Genomic DNA, 23,847 nt, shown 5'->3' on the forward strand with positions numbered 1-23,847 from the left:
GGAGAGCCTGCCATGACCAAGAGCTATGGAAAGTGATTTTTGAACAGTATCATGAAAGGTAAGAAGGAAATAGATAATTTGATGATGGGTCTGATGATCACAACTCAAATTACGGCATGTGGATGGTAGTTGTACTGTAGTTATTCTCAGACATGTCATCCGTTAGAAGGGAAACAGCTGTATACAGTGTTTTCTTTAAATGACAATTAAACTTTTGTTTCATTCTTACAGTTATAATCTGGAACTAAAAAAACATAATAATTCAAAAGAACCTTTATTTTCATTGGCAGTGGAGTATAAATTAAGTAAAATATTAATTCACTTATTCACTGCATTATCAAAAGTTTTCCAATTTCCCCCATAAACTCACTTTAAGTATATAGTTTAATGGTCAGAACAAGCCCATCAAAATTATTAATTTACCAATATTAGAAGTGTAAGATTGTGGTCCTATCAGTCTTACACATTCAGATTAAAATATAATTGTCAGTCCAAGAAAATGGCAAACTCTCTTAGAATAATATCCTCCAAAAAAAGTGATGGGACATGAGGAATTCCCGACTCCCTTTGCTGACAAAAACTCTCCAAATAAAGCACAGAATCTTAATTGACGCTATCTCTACTGTCTTTTGCCTCACACATACCAGGAAAGCACTCGCCTCCATTCCTGAAATTGACATCATTTTTTAAACAAAATGATTTGTGTGTGAGTGCCTGCATGTGCCCATGGAGGTAGACTTGGGTGCTGGATTCTCTATGACTGAGGTTACAGATGGTTGTGAGCTGGCATTTGGTCCTAGGACTTGAGCCAGGATCCTTTGGAACAGCAGCCAGTGCTAAGTCATCCCCCCCCCCCCCCATTGACATCTTAAGCTAATATAAGGAAATGCTCTGAAAGGTTATGAAATTCACTGTAATTACCAGTGTCAGTCCTTAGGATAAATTTTCTAAATAAAGACATTAATTTTTCACTCTTGTGTTTTGGACTGTTTCTTCACACACACACACACACACACACACACACACACACACACACACAGTTCAATGGTGTTGCTTTCTAAGCTGTCTATTACTGGTTTTCAGTTTCGTTATTTGTTCATTTGTTTGTTTTTTAAGATTCTTAACTGAACCCTTCCTATCATTTATTACCTCCCAGGATTTTTTTTTTTTTTAATCTTCCCTGATGCATCTCTGCTTCTCAGTGACTGATTACACTGTACAGGGTCCCTCTCTTTGCAGCCATACTCATGAAAGCAAAGACTCTACATGGGTTTGCTTCACCTCTGGTCATTTGTCTAAACTACAGTCTGATTTAGGACTTTTCCTTCGTGGCCACCTTGGATTTTGTGGAAACACTCCCAACTGCATGAATACACAAGAAGATACACAGAGATCAACACAGTGAAAATGAAAAGGCCTTTCGTCTTCTCATTTCCTAGGAGAAACAAAGGCATAAAAAGAAGCCTCCATGGATCTGGGGTCAGTAACTGAAGCCAAGTGACCCAGCTTCTCCTAAAGCTTCATTACCTCCTCATTGGGCTGAGAAACAGGAAAATGACAGTTTAGCTTTATTTTTATTTCTGTTCTTCAAATTCCACAAACTTCATAGAGAAGGAAGCTCATCTGTGGTCTGGACATGGGAAAGTGTTTCAGCAGCAAACACTTCAGACTGACAGATTTAGTCAAGACTTTCCTCTAGGTATCCAGCCGTTGGGGCCACAAAGGCCTGCTCCTGAGCCAGGTCACTGGACTCCTGGGGTTCAGCTGAGGTTGCAATGGAGCTCTTCAGGGAAAGCTTGGTTGATGGGAGGAGCTACACCTAATCCACATTGCCATGCCCCAATCCTTCTAGGGTTCCCATTTTCCTAGGAGTAGCTTTCCAAAGGAAAACAGGAGCTCCATAGGTCATATGAGGGTCTTCTGTCTTAGTTCATGAAACCACTAGAAATGATGGCAGGAGCAGGAACAAAGTAAATAGGTACAAACTTAAGGTGTTTAAAGGCACTGGCAATGTACTGGGATTTAGCTGGATAGATACCAAGCAGGTAAGGCTCCAAGTTCTGCTCTTTGTACTCAAGGTTTTGGCCACTTTGAAGAACAATCATCATCTCATCCAATCTTCTTTTGAGTCCAAACCACCACTTACCAATCCATAGGGAGTCCCAGCAGGTCACAGCTGACATCCCACAGCCGCCTGGCTATTGTCTCATTACGACCTTGGCTAGAGACCCATGCCAAGTGGCAATCACTGGAAGGGAAACAGAGACATTTGAACTGAGGGTTAAAAATGGAATTTGTGCTCGGTGATGGTGGCAGATGTCTTTAATCCCAGTATTCGAGAGGTAGAGGCAGAGGCAGAGGCAGGTGGATCTCTGAGTTCTAGTCTACAGAGCTAGTTCCAGGACAGCCAGGACTATACAAAGAAACACTGTCTCAAAGAAAAAAAAAAAAAAAAAAAAAAAAAAGAATGGAATTTGCTTTTGGCTTAGTATAAAAAAAAAAAAATATGACAGGAAAACAGTCTAGTGTTCACAGGCCCCAGGTACTACACAGGAACAATGTTCTCTGATCCTTCTGTTTGTTGGCACCTCTCTATCCAGCCCAGGCTGGCCTGGCAGACTTGCTCTCTGACTCAGCCTGGCTTCAAACCCATGAACTTTCTGCCTCTACACCCTGCCCTGAAATGCTAGGATTATAGGCATATGCCACTACATGATTGGAGATGTCATTCTGTAAATACGTTTCTCTTATTAGTTAATGAATAAAACCCTATTGACAAATAGGAAGGCAAGAGGTGGGATTAGAAGACAAGGAGGATTCTGAGAGATGTAGTAAAGAGAGTCAAGATGTAGAAACTTGAGGGAAGAGATTTGGACCCTCTCTCAGGTAAGATAAGACCACATTGAAACACTTAGATTGACAGAAATGGGTTAATATTTAAGACAAAGCTAGCCAAGAAGAAACGATAGTAACAGGCCAACAGCTTTATATCTAATACACTGTCTCTGTGTGTGATTTGGGGCCGATGCAGCTCTGGGACCAGGCTGGCGGGAAAACTGCTTGTAACAACTACATCCAACTTATTCTCTAGTCTTTTCCCCCAAGAAAATATTTCTACCTTCTCCCTATTACTATCTCTTATCAGAATGCTTTGTCTGTTACACAGTGTGATCAGTGCTTCCCTGACACCTGGATAGCTCCATCTACTTCAAATGAGGTGGCAAGTTCTACCCTTCAAGGCCTTGGACAGTGACAGGCACTAAGGTCCTATTGCACACGGTGGCCGCAGAAGGCATCAGTACACGAGTGAAGAATGCTGGGGCCCTAGCTCAGTGATTGAGCACTACCTAGCATGCTTGAAGGCTGTCACAGGGGGACCTGGGGGAGAGAGAGGGGGACAGGAAGAACAAAAGCCTAACAGAGTGAGAGGAAGCCACTTCCACAATACCAAGCCAACTCTGAAATAATGGCAATAATACCGATCTTCATGGTTCTGATTCTCAACACTGTTGTGTTGGGGACACAGTTAAGCCACAGAAAGGTATTCATATGTCTTCTCTGCATTGCCATAACTGCAGGGCAGACATCCAAACAAACTCTGTACCACCTAGAAAATTCTTTCAAGGACAATTCTTTTATTCATTGTAAATTCTCTGCATCTAGTACATTTTGTATGTGCATGTATGTGTGTATACACCGCTCATATGCACACATGTGTACATGTCATGTGTGTATTTGTGTCTGTGGAAGGCAGTGTTTGACGTCCAATGTCTTCCTCAATCACCCTCTACCTTATTTTTAGGACAGGGTCTCTCACTGAACTAGAGGCCACCAATTCAGCTAGGCTGGCCAGCAAGCCTCAAAGATCTTCCTGCCTCTGCCTCTCAGTGCTGGGATTGCAGGTGTGTACCATTGAGCTGGTGAGTGAACTTAGGTCCGCATATGTGAGATGCTAGTTACATGAGAATCATTTTATCCAATGAGTCTGCCAGAAATGCTGGTGGGAACACAAGCAAAGAAACTCTGAACAAACCAAAGTGTTTACCAACTGAACAACTGCCCTGTCCTCTTGAGTACATACTCATGCTGGGGTTCTCCTTGTGCTTTGTCCCTGATTTGTCCTCCAGAGCAGTAGTTCTCAATCAGGGGTGACATCCCTCTCCCAAGGAAACTTGGTAATGTCTTCCACAACTGTAGTCACATTGGATAGGGGCCTACCAGTATTTAGTAGGGGGAAAGCAGGCTGCTAAAGATCTTACTGTGCACAGGGAAGTCTCCCACAAGAAAGGACAAGTATTGCAGCTCAGAAACTCTGCTTTAGATTTAAACTTTGCTTGCCATTAGAAAGAACTCCTCTGAGGACAGCTGGCCTCCCCATGACACAAAGTGTGAAAGACTCTGTCCTCATCCCTACAGCTATAGGAGGCTCAAAGTCTTTCCCAGCAAGACTTCCCACCAGCATTGGTATAGCTAGAATTAGATGTTCTTTCAACTTGCAAGGCTGGCCACAGGTAAATGAGGCATGTGTTGTTCTCCAGGACCTAGCCACGCCTCTCTGAACTGAGCATCTATATGAACTCTTCTCCCCTTTGGTCAGCTATTTGGTCACAGCAAGGAGGAAAGTAAATAACGTGGGCCTTGATATTGTATCACATTAAAAAAAAAATTGACTTGAATGGATCTGAGCCCTCACTGAAATGCTAAAGCTGAAAAAGGTTAGAAGGAAATATAGTACGGCAGTATACCCCTGTGATCTCAGGTAAGGAAATGGTTCTTGGATATGACACCAAAAGCCCAAATGGAAAAGAAGAATGATAAATTGAACTTAATCAAAATTAAAATTATACACTTGAGCGTTAGGGATGTAGCTCAGTGATTGAAGCTCTGGGGTCAATCCCGGCAACACACACACACACACACGCACGCGCTTGCACGCACCATATTTAAACATGTTTGAGCTTCAAAGTATACTATTGAAAAAAGATGAAATGATAATTCACAGAATATGAAAATGTATTTGTCTGTATTTGATAAAGGACTTATATCTAGACTACAAAGAACACCAAACAATAAAAAGAAGAAAACCTAAGTTAAAAGTTGGTAGAGGAGTTGAAAAGACAATTCTCCAACAAAGATGCACAAATGAACAGAGCATTTCAGAACAAAATGCTCAATACAATAGTAGCAGGGGAAGGAAAAGGACAAGCTTCTATTTCACACACACTGGATGGCTGTGGAGAAACCAAACAGTCATACACTGCCAGTGGACATGCAAAATGTTACAGTCACTTTGGAAAAGCCTGGTAGTTCCTCTACAGTAAAACACGAAGTTGCCCCATGGCTCACAAATTCTACCTCAGACCATAAGAAATGTTCATACAAAAATATCTGCATGGGTCAGGTATATGTCTACATGGTGGTGTATGTCTTTAATCCAAGTATTCAGGAGGCAGAGGCAGGAGGATCATAATTTCAAGGCCAGCCAAAACCAAACCCAAAACCAAAAGACAGAGCTGGGACACAGTTAACTCACACTTGTAATTCCAGCACTTGGGAAGCTGAGACAGGATAGCTGTCACAATTTCTAGGTCAGCCCTGTCTCAAAAACTAAAGTGAAATCAAGCAAGCAAATAAAAATAATAAAATAATAACTATGTGAATGTTTATAGTATTATTTAAATAGCCAGAAAGCAGAATTATATGTTCATTTTATGCATGGTAAGTGATGCTATGTCCATACAATAAAATATTCTTCATAATTAAAAAGTAATTAAATAATATGTGTTTTGGCATGGATGAAACTTTAAAACATTATGCTAAGAGAAAGAAGACACAAGATTCTAGGTATATAATTCCATTTATACAGAACATTGAGAATAGGTAAATCCTTAGAGATAAAAAGCAGATTAGTGAAACCAGGCAGATGAACAGTCACTAAAACAGTCAAGGCCTCTGTCAGAGCAGACTTCTACATGACTCATCTACATGACTGCTGCTGAATCAAATGAAGTAAGATTAATATCCACAGTATGAGAAATGTCAGTTCAATAAACAGATGTGCCAGTACATACCTGTAATCTAAGCATTTGGGAATTAGAGCAGGAGGATTATGAGGCCAGCATGAGCTACAAGAGTCCATGTCTCAAAAATCAATCAATCAATCAATCAATCAATCAATCAATCAATCAATCAATAAGTAAATAAGAGACCAGTATGGTGATTCACACCTTCAATCCCAGCACTCTGCTCAAGGTCAGCCCGGTCTACATAGCAAGTTTTAGGATATCTAAGGCTAAATAGTAAGACCCTGTCTTAAAAAAATGGACAAAGCTATTTATCTAGTGTACAGTGCTTTTAGAGTTTATATAGTTCTTAAACTTCAGATCCTCATTTCCATCTATCTGCTATACATTTCTACTTGTGTAGCATGCTGATATCACATACTAGAGACATATAGTCTCAGGTAGACAACAGTTACTTCAACAAAATATCCATTTCATTTTCAATTTTTTGGCAGTAGAAAGCTTACCCTCCTAACAAATTTGTCCTCTTTGGAGAAAGCATGGGAAATAATGGAACTAAGACTCAAGACAGTTGGTTCCAAAACAGTTCCCAGACAGCTGATTGGCCATTGACCATTCCAAGTCTGCCCTGTGGTCTTCCCTGTAGATAGAAAGCCATTCCCATCTAATACTGTAGCATATTTCCTTCTGACTTGTTAGCCAAACTTCATGGCCACAGCTGAAGATAGATAGTAGGTATAGATGGGATTTAATATGCTAGTTATTCTACTTGTGCATATGTTCAAACTTTACATAATAAAAGTTGAGGCAGAGGTGGGCAAATTGTGAGTTTGGGGTCGGTTTGGATTATACAGCAAGACTGTACCTCAATAATAATAATAATAAATAAAATAGAAAATAAATAAGAAATAGGACTGGGGGGTTAGTTTAGTTGGTCAAGTGCATGCATACCTTGGAAGCATGAGGACTCATGTTAAAAAAAAAAAAAGCCCAGATGTAATCCCAGGGCTGGAGATTGAGATGGATGAGTTCTGGGGTTCACTGGCCAGTTAGTCTACCTTGGCATGTCTCAAGCTAAAGAGACATCTTTTCACTTTGTGTCCAGCCCCTTCAAAAGGTGTCACCTGAAGCTGTCCTCTGGTTTCCACATGTAAGACACACATGCACCTTCACTCACACTAACATGCTTACAACACATCCAAAAACCAAGAACAGGGCAGGGGATAGAGAGCAGTGAGAACACTTGACTTTGCACCACAGAGGGCCTGGGTTCCATCCCAGCACACAGAAAATCATAAAACAAAATACAAGCAATCTGTTGGCACTATTTCAAATTTGAAGATAATAGAGAAATATAGATTAAAAATAAAACAGAAGCTGGGATCCAAAAATAGAAGAAAACAGGATTGACATGAGAGATGGGATGAGAGAGAGAGAAAAAAGAAACACAGAGAGAACACTATCATTACTGTAAATGATGGTATAAAAATAAAATCAAACCTAGCAGGTACTACAAAAAATTCGAACAGGCCAATTCTCCTATTAAAAGAAAAATCTTAGAGTTAAAGGACAAAAGCTATTTTAGGAAATGAACTTAAATTGTAAAACTTTATTGCTATTTTTATTTCATATGTATGAGTGTTTATCTGCCTGTACATCTGCGCACCATGTCCATGCCTGGTGTCCCTGGTGGCTAGAAGAGAGTGTCAGATTCCTGGAAACTAGAGTTAGGGACAGACAGAGTGACTAGGTACTGTGAACAGAACCCAGGACCTCTCAAAGAGCAGCCTGTACTAACACAGCCATGTCTCCAACTCTGGGAAACACACATTATACAAAAAGCATGTACTATATCAGACAAACCCAAGTTTTTCCTGCAAGCAATAACAGCTCATTTTCAAAGGTGGATACATTCATACCTGAAGTGACTGCCACTTAGGCTCTCAATGCCTTCCGTTAAGGCACAGTACAGGCTCGTCTGGGCTCCCTGTTGAGGGGTCTTGATGAAAAGGAAGAAAAGTTGCCACATCCATCTCATAAGTGATGAGTGCCGAATCAAATCAGAATCGACTGTGCCAGGGTGGACAGAATACGTCGTCACTCCAGAGCCTGGTACAGGCAGGTGTCATGTCAAGAAGGAAGAAAAGACTTGATGTTACCAACTAATCAGAGCAAGGCATGTGAAGACACGTATGACTCCCATAGACCAAGTCCATGCTTCTGGTGACATCACTCACACTACTCATTGTGATTTATGCATGTTATAGATTCAGGAACCAGTGTCCAGACAGGCTTTACCCTGCTCTACGGCAACAGAGCTGGGACCAACCTCAGAGCAGCTCTTTACACTGTTGGCATCCTCAAACTCCCTCTTAGGCTTCCATGACCCCATGCCTCTTCCAGTGTTCTTCAGTCATTAGATGTTTTAACTCGGTTCTAGATATCCTCAGTTATCACTTTCTACCCAAACACCAAGCCTCAGAATTCCCATGGCTCACTAAACTCCCACCTTATAATTCTATGATACTCATGCTTGCTTGATTGTTTTGAGATAGGGTTTTCCTGTGTAGCTCTGGCTATCCTGGGTCTCAATCTGTAGACCAGGCTAGCCTCAAACTCAAGAGACTGGCCTGACTCCTGAGTGCTGGGATTAAAGGCGAACATCACCACTGCCCAGCTGAGGTTCACACTTTCAAGAAAGATTTCTGTTTTGCTTTGTGTGTATGTGTGTCTCTGTGTGTGTGTGTGCCATGTGTGTGGGTGCATGAAGAGGACAGAAGATCCCCTGGTGATGGAGTTATTAGCCAGGGACTGAACTTGCAGCAAGTGCTCTCAACTGCTGTATGCTCACGTTTATACATCTATACCCCAAACTGCTCCTTTGAATGGGGGTAAATTTGTATTCATTACATAGAAAGACCACTGAGATCTTGTTAGAATTATAGTTCCTCATGTATGCAAATGCATAGGAAAATGACTGGCAGCTGCTGACGGTGGTCATTTGAAGGGTGGGGCATGAATGGAAGCCTTTTGTCTTTAGTGTACATCTAAACTATTTGAACTTTTTTTACAGTATTATCCACACATAACTAGAGTGACTTTACATGTATTTATTGGTTACACAAACACTTAGTAAATTCTCTCTTCCTCATTAGATGTAAGCCAAGTCAAGGAAGTACCTGAACATGTCTTATCCTGTACTTCATCCCCAAGCCCTAACTAGGACATGGGATGCATGTTTGTGGATGCCAGATCTTCTCTCGCATTAGGGTTCCTGTATTATACCACTATTGTCCACTTAATCATCACAGTTGCCAGGGTTCCCTCACCGTATACTCTGCTTTTTACCTAACTCACACTGGATGTATGTCGCTACCTCCGGGTCATCTAAACTTCCTAACAACCCTTAGTAGTTCTTACTGTCACTTCTCCTTATCTATTCTGGGCTGATAAAGGATGCCTTGCCCTAGGCATGGAATCAGCATTGGGACGGAGCTGACCACTTGCTTCCTTCCTCTCATTCTTGCAACTTTGTGGCTGCCCTTGCAGTTTGATTACCACTTCAACAGTATAGCTCTAGCTCCTGATTCCCTGAGCTTGAATTCAGTCTGGCTCAACTCCTTAGCACTGCCCACTCTAGATTCCCTTTCTCTTTATTATAATGCACAGCAGGGGCTGGAGAGATGGCTCAGTGGTTAGGAGTACTGGCTGCTCTTCCAGAGGTCCTGAGTTCAATTCCCAGCAACCACATGGTGGCTCACAGTCATCTGTAATGATATCTGGTGCTCTCTTCAGGCATACACAATAAATAAATAAATCTGTTTTAAAAATGCACAGCAGACAATGGTAACTACCTCTGTGTACTTGTGACTACAAATTCCCCATCTCAAGCATATTTCCCCTTTTATTTTTAAAAAACTATTTTATTGTTATGAGTGTTTTGCCTGCATGTAAGTATGTCACATGTGTGACTGGTCCCCAAAGAGGTCACAAGAAGGCATGCGATCTCCTGGAACTGGAACTGTGGATGGTTGAGCCATTATGCGGCTGCTGAGAACTGATTCTGGGTCATTCACAAGAGCAACAAGCACTCAGCCCCTTATTTGACCTTTACCCATTAGAGAGACGCCTGCTCCCACCGTCCACTAATCCCAGTGCGTGTTTCATACTAATGTCTGCTATTAAATTCCATTCCACTTTATCAGTAGAACTGAAAAACCCTGACTTGCTTGTGAGGACTGAATGGACTGTGACAGTGACCCAGGAAGCAGTCCTCACTGTACCTAGGAGGAACAAAATCTTGGAAATGTTGGTAACTTGCTGTAGGTCAGACAGCAGTAAGCACTGGGGACAAGTCTTCAGAGTCAAGAGTCAGAATTTCCCTGCCCCCAGCCAGCCACCTCCAACAGGCAACGTGCTCTACTTACAAAACCATACCCGGTAAGACTCATGGCGCGTCCATGAGTCCAGGCCAGGGGCTCTGGAAAATAGTTCCCATTCTGCAGCTTTTCGCTGCCTCTCATACTGCTCTCTCCTCCCATGCTCACCTTTCAGCCTCCTGGCCAGTTCCTGAGTGAAGAGAATGTTGGCTAATTTGCTGTGGCAATAGGCAAGACCTGCACTGTAGAACTTCTCGCCTTGCAGGTTATGGAAGTGGATCCTTCCCAGGTGATGTGCCAAGGAGGACACATTGACTACCCTTGATGGGGCCGAGTCCCTCAGCTTTCCTAGCAGCAAGTGGGTCAAGAGGAAGTGACCTGTTGAGAGAAGGTAAGGCTATCAGAGTCGTTCAGCGCCCGTGTGGGGATAGGAAACATGGGGGCAAGCAGAGCTCAGCTATGGGAGCTGGCTGTGATGGCAGCCGTGATAAGGTGACATAGTACTCAGGAACGAGGCCCAGCACTGCGACTTTTCATTATAAACTAGAGCGCAAAGTCACAGGGGATTTAAGGAAACAGAAACAGCCAAAGACACGAGACACCCTTACACAAGGCAGGTCTGTGCTAAGGCTGAGTCCTGTTTCACTTCAAGAGCCAGGAAGACCACTCTCTGAGAGCAGACAGTGGCTCACACTCTGGAGGCTAAGGCAGAAAGATCAGGAGGAGTTGGAAGGGAGTCTGGACTGCATAACAAGACTTGTCTGCAAAACAAATGACCATAAAGAGCACATGGCCTCTACCTGATTCTGACCATAAGGATAAGCAACACATCCGTCAATCTAATCAAGCTGTTCAAATATACCCCCGACAGAAGCCAGATCTAAATTACAGATTTAAAAAGTAGGGAGAGGACTTGAAGTTAAGAGTGCTTGCTGCTCTTCCAGAGGACTGGAGTCTGGTTCCCAGCACTCATATGTGGGGACTCACAACCACCTATAACTCCAGCTCCAGGGGACCTGATGCTTTCTTTCAGCTTCTGCAGACACATACATACATATATAGCATATACCCATACAGATATATGAGTGCTCTGTGTGTGTGTGTGTGTGTGTGTGTGTGTAGTAATAGTAGCTAGCAGTCGTAGGCAGAAGTTGAAGCAGGCCTCAGGGTTGGTTAGCTCTCAGGTTTCAGGCACTTCTCATCTATTTATTATGCATGCCCTGAGCCCCAGTGATGCCACAGAGAGGGTTCAATTTGACCCCTGAATTTCCCAAGAGAGTTTTAGGTTTCCTCTGGCTTTAGACTGAGGACAGACTTCTCACCCAAGTGGTTGACTCCAATGTGCATCTCAAAGCCATCTGCGGTCTTGGAGTAGGGGCACATCATCACTCCTGCATTGTTGATTAGGATGTGGAGGTGCTTTTCCTCTGCAGGAAGAGAAAACAGCCATGTTTTCACATCTCAGGAACCACCCTCACTACCCGGGCCTAGGCCTCCAAGCAGGGAGTATGAAAGCAGGAATGCAAGACTTCACTCTTTCCCCCATATTCCCTTTCGGTTACTTCACTATTGTTCTTTTATTGTAAGACTAGGACTGATATCACACTTTTACAGGGCAAAGTTCCACTTTCCACCATAGAATAGTATATCCAGGCTTTCCAAAACTCCTTACCCAATGTCTTGTGCAAGTACTCCATCCATCCCTCCCAGCAGAAAAACTTCCCAAACTGAATGGAAAGACGTAGAAGCCGGCAGGGAAAGGATACCCCATAAGCACTCATATGTCTAGGATTGGGGCCCCCAAAGAAACCTGGCACCTCTCTCTTGTAGTTTATTTGCTTGTGTGATTTGTAATTCATGACTGTAAACTCTTACAGGTGGAAGTTGTTTTCCATAAGTCTAGATCCCTGGGTGATGGGGGTGGGACACACCTGCGCAGTACTCTTGGGTCTACTTTTGGTGAAACACTACAGCTTTCTAAAAAAAAAATGTTATTGTCTTTATTTATTTCCATGAGAGAGAGGATACATGACATGGAGTATGTGTGGAGGTCAGAGGACAACTTGTGGGAGTTAGTTCTCGCCTTCCACCATGTGGGTTCCAAAGATTTGAACTCTGGTCATCAGGCTTGGCAGCAAGCACCTTTACCTGATGAGCCATCTTGCTGGCCCCACAGGCTTTTAAATTAAGATGCTACAACACTTAGTAGAATGACTTCATGATATAGCTTGGATTCTAATTTCTTGCAGATAATTTCTTGCACCCTTCCTTCATCTATCCGGATCCTACATGTGTGTTTGAATGAGATGCTCTGTACATCTTGGGCCTTTGAATGCTTGGTCCCCAGTTGGTAGCTCTTTGAAGATAATTAGGTACTGTAGCCTTGCTGGAGGAAATTTGTCACTGGGGACAGGTTTGAAGTTTCAAAAGACTTGTGCCATTCCCAGGATATCTCCTATGACCTGCTTACACAAGATGTGAGTTCTCCGCTGCTCCTGCTGCCTTGCCTTTGCTCTGCCTTCATGGACTCTAACCCAATTAAATGCTTTCATTTAAAGCTCACTTGGTCATGGTATCTTATCACAGCAAGAGGAAAATATTCACTACACCAAGAAAGGGTAAGCTGCTTTATTATGGCCCTGAGGTGGGGCCAGAGGTTTGTTTTTCTTTTTAGTACTTACACCACGGACCAAATGACTCTCTATGAATCTCAACCTCTTATAGAATTCCAGCTTTCAAAGGCCTGAGGCCTCATCACTTCCCTATCCCAGCATGGACATTTATGACAGACCCTACCAAGCCCAGCCCATATTAAGTTCTGATGTTCCTGCTACTTTAGATCTTACTCACTGTGGTGGGTTTTGGGCTCTGTGGTGGTTTGGATGAGAATGGCCCCCATAGGCTCATGTATTTGGATACTTCATCTCTAGTTGGTGGAACTTTTTTTTAAGAAGGATTAGGAGGTGTGGTCTTATTGGAGATGGTGTGTTACTGGGGTTTTGAGGTTTCAAAAGCCCATATCATTCCCAATTAGCTATTTCTGCCTTGTGGTTACAGATCAGGATGTGATCGCTCAGGTCCAGCGCCATGCCTGCCTACCTGCTACCTGTCCCGCACTATGAAGGCCAAAGCCTGTAGCCTTCTGGAATTGTGAACTTTTATAAGTTGCCTTGGTCATGGTGTCTCATCATGACAACAGAAAAGTAACTAAGACAGGTTCTCTCTTTGTTTTTACATCCAGAAGATGTCCCTTTGATAATATATTGACATGACATAAATAAAATTATGTTGCAATGGCCATTAATATATATAGTCTTTGTCTCCACTTACCAGCTAAGAAGTCTTTGGCAAAGGCTCGAATGGACTTGGTATCAGCTAGGTCCAGTTTTCTTACCAGGACCTGATTGTTCCCTGTGGTGGCTTGGATCTCGTTAGCCACCAGTTCCCCCTTTTCTACATCCCGGCAAGCTAAATACACACGGGCTCCTGTCAACCAAATGAAGGAAAAATTGAGAGAGTGAACAGATGCTGAATGTCCCAGATATCTTACAAAACAGGAATTTTTATCCCTTACTTCATAACAGTTGTATTTGAAACAAACGAGCACAGAAAAAAAATTGAGATGGTATGTGTTATTTTTTAAGTTTTTGTTAAGTGCCCATTATATGTAGAACATCATAGAAGACTCAGACTATAGTAGGAAATAAATGAGGTGCTTGGAGCGTTCTGACATTCCAAATCTGGGAAGAAACAATGAATATGGTCATCACTGTGAGTGGCAAAACATCAGCAGGGGCGAGTTGGGAGCAGGTGCACTTGCCTCTTTGGGCCAGGTCTTTAGCAGTCTCTTTCCCAATGCCTGTGTTAGCGCCAGTGACTATGGCTACCTTCCCAGGAAGTTGGACTTTAGATGTACACACCCCACTGGACAGCATTTTCCTACAGACACAGGAAAACATATGAGTTCTTCATTATCTGTTCCTGCTGAGTGCTCCTGCAATTCTGCCTGCCTTCCAATGGCAAGGCTGAAATTGCTTTCATTTCTTCAATGTTATTCTTTTATAAGCTTAAGCTGAAAAGTGATGAGGCCAGCAAGACACCTTAGCAAGTAAACATGATTGCCTCTAAGCCTGTAGACACCAGTTCAATATCTAGGACCCATATGATGGAAAGTGAGTCCTCCTGGAAGTTGTCCTCTGACCTCCACATGTACACCATGGTACACACATATATATCCATCCCAATATACGATAAATATATACACACAATAAATAAATGTTAAAAAATGAAAAAGAAAGAAGGCAGCCTTCTGCTCTTAAGCCAGGTATAATCTTACCACTTTGGAGATAAAGAATTGAGTCCAAGGTCAGCCTGGGCTACTAAGCAACTGTCTCAAAAAGAAAAACAAACAAAACTTTATGCTCTTGTTTAAGGACAAAAAAGTGATAGCATTTTAAAGACAAAATTAGATCTGGCTGGGCATGGTAACAAATATCTTTGATCCCAGCACTTGGGAGGCAGAGGGATCTCTATGAATTCCAGGCCAGCCTGATCTACATAGTGAGTTTCAGAACAGCCAGGGTGACGTAGAGAGATGATATCTCAAAAAACTAAAGCAAACAGAGGTTCTATTTGCTCCCTAAAGCACAAGACCTGGGTGAGTGAATGATTGTTCAGGCACCTGATTTCCGTTTTAGGCTTAGGAAATCATAAGACTCAACCAAGCAGAAGAAAACTGATCTTTGCATGTCCATCTGTGACAAATGGCATTTTATAATCTTAAGAATGGCTAATCCAATTCAAAGAGTAGAAATCGTAGTCTTATGAATCTAGGTTGAAAATAAGAAAACACATTCACATATTTTTAAAAATACATTTAAGAATGGGTAGGGGCTAGAGAGATGGCTTAGTGTTTAGGAGCACTGACTGCCCTTCCAGAGGAGTAAGGTTCAATTCCCAGCACAGACATGATGCCTCACAGCCATCTGTAACTCCAGTTCCAGGGGACCCAGCACCCTCACTGAGACATACATGCAGGCAAAACACCAATGCACATAAAATAAAAATAAATTATATATATATATATATATATATATATATATATATATATGGACTTAGCTTGGGATAAAAGTATGTATTTGTCATGTGGAAAGCCCCAGGTCTGATTACTAAGGTCACACATTAATAATACACACAGAAAAGTGAACATTTGCATCTTGTTGTCTAATTGGAGTTCTTGTTCCTATGTTGTATGCTCTATAGCCTTTCCAAATGGACAAAGCACAAACACAACTCTCAGATGTTTTCTTTTTATCTACAATCTTTGGATTAAAAGCATCTGTTGACTAAGAGTGTATTTTGAAAGAGCATTTCAACCTTTTCCATTGAACCTGTTAATTGTGAGCAGCCACTGAAGCTACTGCTTTAGGCAAACTAACTCATGGTGCCAACTGAACCTCTCTGCTCAGGCATCAGGGCCCCTGGCTGTCTCTCACAACCCTTCAGACTGACTTCAACACAGACAAATCCTGGAGACCTGTACTTGGTTCTTTCTCTGTAATCAGAAAAAACAAAAGAAGTAGTCAACTGTGAAAGCCCATCTCTGGCCCCACTCCCACAACCCCCAATGGGGATACTGCAGGCCTTAGAGTGTTCTGTTCTCAGAAACATCTCGCTGGACCAAGTTCCGGTTCAAGTGTTTGTTCAGATTCTATGTGGATATGAAGATCTGGTGGTAGACAGAAATTCGTGTTTTCATCTGCGTACAGGCACATGTGTGCCTACTACACGTGGGAGCAGTGAGTATTCAGAAAGAGGCCATCAGGGAGAGAAGGGAAAATAAAAAAGGGAGGGAAGCCGGACTTCATAACCATTTACTATGGTAAGAAATTACAGGATTATCAGGCACAGTCTCAGATCCAATAGGAACTAAGGCCATGCTGCCAGAAGGAAGGGAGGGTTTATTATTGGTCCGCCGTCACTCCTGGTGACTTATTCAGAACCAATCAGTGGGCTGTCCCTGGTGTAGACCGTGGCTGATTCTCTGGCGGTATATGGCCAGCTTTGGGCTGATCTGACACCTGGTCAAGAGACCATTTTGCTCTCTTTCACTCGTTCCTTCCCATACTGGTCCCTAGGATTCTAATTCAACCCCCCACTCCCCCAGGGAAAAGAAAGCAATCTCCCCTTTCAATTCTCTCCTCTAACACCTGCACGGAGGAGTGAATAGCAGCAGTGTGTGCAGTGGAACTACAGATAAAACTCGGGTCCGGTTCAGAGATCAAAAAGTGCAAGCCTCTGTAGTGCCTCAAGGGCTGAAAGCAAGCACTGCTAGACAAAGGCTGGTTCTAAGCGTGGGAGTGGAGGAAATAGCGTTGAGGGTTGCACCCCATGTTAGGGTCTGAAGCCCGCCATGCTCTTCTCGGGCTTTCCCTGAGCCAGAAGCAGGTGGCGCTAGAGGAAAGGCAGTCCAGAAAAGAGCAAAGCAGGATGCTGGGGACCGGGAGCCCTGACACTACCACCAGGGTCTGGTGTCTCGCCATGCGCACATTCAGGGCACCAGGATCTCGCCTGCAGTCCACTGGACTCCAGATTTTGGCTATCTAAAGGTCTCCTCCCGTTTTCCCAGTTTTCCTAGTCAGTCTCAGTTTCTCAGTCTCTCTCTCTCGCACGCGCGGGGGCGGGGGAAAAACCTGGCAAGAAAAGGCAAATCGCACAGACCTGATTTTTGGCGCAGCCAAGTACAGGATGAAGGGAAGACAGAAGAGCAGCAGGCACACAACCATCTCGGCACCACCGTAGCACAGTGGAAGTTGATGCTCCAAAGTAGCTGGCCAACTATGGCTTCTCGTTCCTAGACACACCCCGATTCAATTGTAACCGCCCGGGAGCAGAGCCCTCTGGGAAATGTAGTCCAGGATTTGGCCCACCACCTAGCGGCGTAAGTGCAGAGTGATTTAGTTCCAAGCACTACCAGACTTTGAACTATGAGCTTGAGGAAAGCAGGAGAGGCAGTATCCAATGGCCTAGGCCCTATGGGATCATTGAACCAGCCCTTCTCCGCCCTCTGCTCACTAACGATTCTTTGGAAACCACACCGGTTTGCTTTCTCCGGGAGCTAAAGTCCAGTGCTTTGTTCAGTTTTCCCCAATCATATTTAGAAAATTACCACATTTTGTCTGGGAGATAGCATCTGGTAAGTATTCTGAGGCCGAATGCACATGAGAGGAGCCGTTAATTTGACAGTTGGTGAGATAGAAGGCATCCTTTCTCAGAGACTCTTTGTCCTATGGGGGCAAAGCAAGTCTTTTTGCCCGAGAGAATCACTGTTGTCTGCTTTGAACTATGATGGTATCCATCGTAATTTCCCAAGTACTTGATTATTACTTGATAATAAAATAATAGTTTTTACGATGGTGTCATGTGTTAATCCTCAAGGTAGCAATAAATTTCTCAGAATGGCACAGTTGATTTTGTTCACTTATGAAAATATTTAATCCTGTCTTGAACTAAGGCCAGTAACATTTCTCTGGGAACAGGCAAGCTCTGTTCAAGTTTTTCTTTCATCTTAGATCTATTTCATGGGAATGAACATGGTTTAAGTTTTAGCAAGTCATTATCGATCTGTGATTTCTCATCTACACTGATAGTTTCTGGTTCTTTTGCTTAATTAATTTCCATTTAGTTGGAAGACACCTGTTCCACAATTTGAAGCAATATGTTGTATAGCAATGGAGAGGAGGTTCCTTTACAGGATACATATTCTTACAGATTTAGCATTTGATTATTTAGTAATCATCAGAGTTTGTAACTTTGTCATTGTGATGTCATTTGGATAGCAGCTCACGGCTCAATAAAAAGTCTTTTGTGTGTTCCCTTCCTTGTGCATTTTACAAAAGTTTACAGGTAACCCCTCTGTGAACTAGACTGTGCTGAGCCCGGAGGGAGCCAGACAGACATAACCTCCACCTTCTCAAGCTTAAAGGATGTCAGGGAAAGCCTTAAAGGGGGATTACCATAAATAGATCATGGGAAGGTTGTGGAGGAGAATAGAGAAAGCTTTGTCAGTTGATGAAAGGCAGGGCTGTCCTGCTCTAGAGATCAGTAAGAGAAAATGGCATTTGAGTTGAGGCCTCAGGCACATCAACACATAGTGTTGTAATGAAAAAAAAAAAGTGGCTGGAGAGAAAAAATATGCTATGTGACAGAGCTCATGTGGAGAGGGTTTTTACTAGGGGAAAGGGAATGGGAAAAGGGGGAAAGAGGGGAGAGACCAGCCTCTGGGGACAGGAGCAGCAGAAGAAAAAAGAGAGGCAGAGAGAGATGGGCGGGGGCAGAGAGCCAGGCACAGAGAAGCAGAGAGAGAAAAAGAGAGAAAACTGGGAGGTAGACAGAGCACTTTTTAAAGGGAACTTAGTGAATGTGCACACCTCGTGCTCTTAGTCATTGCAGCTGAGGAAATATCCTGTCAGAACCCCAAGGGCAGGCCAGTACAGATGAGATGCCTGAATACTAACACATAGGAGTGCCAGAGGAAAGACCCCCCCTCACCACCCCCACCAGCAAAGGGCTCTGAGTTGGGAAAAGCAGGATAGAGTGCAGAGGACTTGGGGGCAAGGGGAGCTGGAAATGACAGTGGCCTATGTTTATATGGGGCTTATTCTGTGGCAGACCATGGCCAAACACTTTATGTTCCCCCTTCTCCTTTATATTCTCTTCTCCCCCATAGCCCATTGCTAAACTGCCTCAGCTAACCTCAAATATATTAGCTCTTTAAGTTCTTTAAAAAAAGTTTTTAAATTTACTTATTTTATGTATATGGGTGGTTTGCCTGATTGTAGGTATGTACATGATATAGAAGGAAAACTAGTAGATTCATTGTATCTTTAAAAATAGTTTTCTCTGTATCTAAGGTAAACATCAGAATGAATAGTTGTTTTCTAAAAGACCTTGAAGAAATCATTGTGGAAAACAGTGTTCTGCTATCTTCAGAGTTGTGTTTCTGAAGGAGCTCTACAGCCTTTGCATGACTTTCGTCACAAGACAGTCCTGGCACACCTGGAGTGTCTTGCATTATTGGATCCTGCAAAGAGTACACAATAAGACTAGGGTTGCAAGTGTGTGATGTTTTCCATCAGAAAACATAAAGATTAGATCAGAGGCTGTGGTATGAGGAACTTGTTTTACCCAAAACACAACTTTCATGTAACAATCAATAAATAGGCCTTTGCATGGCTGTTTGAAGTTCAGTCAGTTCATAGAAACTATTCTTCCCTGCTGCGACAGAGCCTGGATTGCATCCTGGAGTGACCCTCTTTCTTCAACTGACCCAAGCAACACAGCACAGTGCTCATGCCTGGTGCTCAAGGAGGTCAGATGAGGGAACTGGATTCCCTGGAACTGGAATTACAGACAGGGTGAACCACCATGTGGGTGCTGGGAACTAAACCCTGGTCCTCTGCAAGAGCAACAAGTGCTCTTAAGCACTGGACCATCTCATAAACTCTAACTCTTCTAATTTCTTTGTGTTTTTGTTTTTTGAGACAGTGTTTCTCTGTAGCCCTGGACATTCTGGAACTCTCTTTGTAGACCAGGCTGGCCTTGAACTCACTGAGATCTGCCTACCTCTGTCTCTGCCTCCTGAGTGCTAAGATTAAAGGTGTTCACCACCACTGCCCTGCTTGTTTGTTTGTTTTTGAGACAAGAATTTTTTTGTGTATCCCTGGTTGTCCCAGAACTCACTTTGTACTAAATCAGGATGGCGTTGAACTCACAGAGATCCACCTGCCTCTGCCTTCCTAGTGCTAGGATTAAACAATGTGGCTCACCACACCTGGCTAACTCTTTTAATTCTTGTAAGTGTGGAGCAGATACTAAATTTTTCCCCCATTTTTACCAACAAGGAAACTAAAGTTCAGCTAAAGTATTAAGTTGGTTTGGCCAGAGTAAGGGTAGCAGCAGTGCTGGAGCCCAGACTTCAGCAGGTAATGTCCCTGGGCTTTTCTGTCCTTAACATTAAACTGTAAGACCCTAATTTCGGGATCCGGATAGGCCGATGGGAGAGCCCCCGAGACACAAACACCAAAACCAGTAAGAGGTGTCTATTGAATGAGTGCACTCAGGTGTCAGCAATCTCGGGGAAAGCTGCACACCCCTCAAAGGTTTTTTTTTTTTTTTTTTTTTTTTTTTTTTTTTTTTTATAGAGAAAGACCGCAAATCAGCATACATGCACCAGGCACAAGGAGACTGATTACAAAATATAATCTCATGTTTGAGAGATCACCCAGGTGTGACCTGTTCTTCAAAGGATAAAGGAAAAAACACAGAATGTACCTTGTAAAGTCCCCAGAGTGTCCCGTTGGCCAGGAGTGACCCAGACAGGGCTGGTCATCTGGAATTATTTGTTCCAGGGTTGGGGCCTATTTCCTTGTTGTGGGCCAAGACCTGAGAGAAAAGTCTTTCATACTCTGGCTTTCTCTTGGCTGTAACTAGCCCTATTTAACAAGATCAGCCTAGTATATAACCACTAGCCCCATCACCATAGTAACCTTTCTTGTTCTCATAATTCCTGATCTTTCCACCCATGTCAATGTCCATTCTTTGTGATTGTCTATATTCTGCTTGCAAGAACTATTCTCCTGCCCTTTTCCTACATCCTTGCTCTACAAATTAAAGTCTTTCAAAACCATACTGCCAAAAGATGAATCTGGAAGCTTATCCCTGTACATATACATATTTTCATACCCAACAACATTAGCATATAATTTCAGGTGATTTGATCCATCATCCTTACTTGTGAAACCTAAAAAACATTAGTTAAGGGTCTTGAAAAAGGGCTCAGCAGTTAAGAACACCAGCTGCTCTTTTGGAAGACCTGGGTTCAGTTTCTAGCAACCACATGATGGTTAACAACCTTCTGTGACTCCAGGTCCAGGGGATCCAATGGCCCCTTCTGGCCTCCTCAAGTCTCAGACATGCACATGATGCACAGACATGCATTAAGGCAAAACAGCCATATGTAGTTGGATTTTCTTCTACTCTAGCCTCACCTTGGGCACCAAAAATTTTTTTTTAACTCTTTATTCTTTGTCCTCTTTGGCTCTTTACTCTTCTGGGGACCTGTCACCCAGCTACCAAATAAATCAAACCCAGAGTCTTCTTTCTCCTAAATCCCAGCCTTAGTTTGGCTTATTTCTTGCTAGCTTTTCTTAAATTATCCCAACTACCTTTTGTCTCTGGGCTTTTTCCTTTTCTTACTTCTGTATCTCTTACTTTCACTCTTGCTCTGTGGCTGAACGTGTGACTGGGTGACTAGGCCCTGATGTCCTCCTCTCCTTGTTCTCTCTTGCTCCTCCTTTTTCTTCTCTTCCCAGACTTTTTCTTCTGTTTATACTGTCTACCACCAGCCCTGCCTATCCTAATCTCCTGCCTCAACATTGGGCATTTAGTGCTTTGTTAGACCATCAGATGTTTTAGACAGGCAAAGAATAACAGCTTCACAGAGTTAAATAAATGCAGCATAAACAAAAGCAACACATCCTTAAATCGTTAAATAAATGTTCTACAGCATAAACAAATGTAACACACCATAAAATAATACTCTGCAACACCCATGTGCATAAAATAAGAATTAAAAAGCAAAAACATTGGTTAAGCTGAGCATGGTACCAAACACTTTTAATCCCAGCACTAAGGAGGCTGAGGCAGTTGGATATCTGAGTTCCAGGCCAGCCTGGTCTAAATAGGGCTACACAGAGATACACAGAGAGAACTTGTCTCAAACTCCCCACAGCAGTGATGATGATGATGATGTGGGTCATTTCCTTAGAGATGCTGTTTCAGAGAAGAACCTGGAGGATCACTAAAGGAAGGAAATAGTGGCATGGAATGGTGATGAAAAAGGCCAGAGAAATTGGAGATGTATCAGGTTTAATTTGGAGGAGGAAGGGTTAAATATTAATTAAAACTTTTTTAAAAATGTGTATGAATGTTTTGCCTGTATGTATGTCTGTGTACCACTGAAAGACTTTAGTTTGCAGAGCAAGGATGTAGGAAAGGGGCAGGAGAATAGTCAACGGACGTTGACATGGGTGGAAAGGTCAGGAATTATGAGAACAAGAAAGGTTATTATGGTTATGGGGCTAGTGGTTATATGCTAGGCTGATCTTTTTAAATAGGGCTAGTTCTGAATCATCAAACCTTTGTGGAATAAATGAAGGCTCTAAATGTACAGCCAAGAGAAAGCCAGAGTATGAAAGAAGTTTCTCCCAGGTCTTGGCCCACAACAAGGAAATAGGTCCCACCCCTGGAACAAATAATTCCAGATGACCAGCCCTGCCTGGGTCACACCTGGCCAGCGGACAGCCTGGGGTCTTTCCAAGTCACTCTGTGGTTTTTCCTTTATCCTTTGAAGAAGAACACACCTGGGTGATCTCTCAAACATGAGATTATATTTTGTAATCAGTCTCCTTGTGTCCGGTGCATGCATGCTGACTTGCGGTCTTTCTCTATAAAAAGAGCCTGAACCCTTTGAGGGGTGTGCAGCTTTCCCCGAGATTGCTGACACCTGAGTGCACTCATTCAATAGACACCTCTTACTTGTTGCATCTCCTGGTTTTGGGGACTCTCCCGTCGGCCCATCCGGATCCCGAAATTAGGGTCTTACAGTTTAATGTTAAGGACAGAAAAGCTTTATAAAAAGAGCCTGGACCCTCTGAGGGGTGTGCAGCTTTCCCCGAGATTGCTGACACCTGAGTGCACTCGTTCAATAAACACCTCTTGCTTGTTGTTTCCTGGTTTTGGTGTTTGTGTCTCCGGGCTCTCCTATCAGCCCATCAGGACCCCAGAATTAGGGTCTTACAAGGTAACCCAGAATGGCCCTGAATTCAGTCCTTCTGCCTCAAAGCCCTGAGCATTGGGATTATAAGCATTAATAAAGGAAGTGAGCAGGGCATGAAGATAATGAAGCTACCTAGGTCAAGGCAGAGCTAAGACAAGACTGAGAAGCAGGACTCAAAGTTCTCAGGGAAACAGCAGAGTAAGAGGGACCTGATTATAGACAGGGACCAGGAACTGCATTTCCACCACCTGAGCTAAATTGGGACCAGCATAGTGGGGCATTGTTGTGACAGACCTGACCATGGTGTTTTGGGTAGAACTGTGGAAGTACTTTGGGCTAGAAAAGCCATTGAGTTGAGAGCTCAGTGGGATGTTCCAGGGAGCTTGGAAGGTAAGAACATTAAAAACAGTACAGATGATGGAGGCCTGTTTGTATACCAAATGTGTGCAATGTTCACTGGGTGTGTATGGGGGGACAGGAAAGACGGTGTGGGTCCCCTGGAACTGGAGTTAAAGATGGTGGAGAGCCACTATGTGTGTGCTGGGAACTGAACCCAGGTCCTCTGGGAAAGCAGAAATTACTCTTATTAACTACTGTATTGCTTTGG

General features: G+C 43.0%; 1 protein-coding gene across 2 annotated transcripts; it reads right to left on the bottom strand.

Moving 5' to 3' along the window:
* Positions 1 to 1,501: 1,501 nt before the first annotated feature.
* Rdh11 (retinol dehydrogenase 11) lies at positions 1,502 to 17,210 on the bottom strand. Of its 2 annotated transcripts, XM_051196212.1 has the most exons (7): positions 17,123 to 17,187; positions 14,223 to 14,341; positions 13,733 to 13,888; positions 11,725 to 11,829; positions 10,571 to 10,780; positions 7,943 to 8,132; positions 1,502 to 2,248 (listed from the first exon to the last, which is right to left on the bottom strand). In XM_051196212.1, exons 1-7 carry the CDS (start codon positions 17,185 to 17,187, stop codon positions 2,143 to 2,145), a joined length of 951 nt encoding a protein of 316 aa, XP_051052169.1. In that variant the 3' UTR covers positions 1,502 to 2,142. The 2 variants fall into 2 exon arrangements, with proteins under 2 accessions (XP_051052169.1, XP_051052168.1); XM_051196211.1 differs by lacking the exon at positions 14,223 to 14,341 and having other exon boundaries at positions 17,123 to 17,210.
* Between the last annotated feature and the right edge of the window lie 6,637 nt (positions 17,211 to 23,847).

Source organism: Phodopus roborovskii, unplaced genomic scaffold (genome assembly GCF_943737965.1).
Source record: "Phodopus roborovskii unplaced genomic scaffold, PHOROB, whole genome shotgun sequence".
NCBI lineage: Eukaryota > Metazoa > Chordata > Mammalia > Rodentia > Cricetidae > Phodopus > Phodopus roborovskii.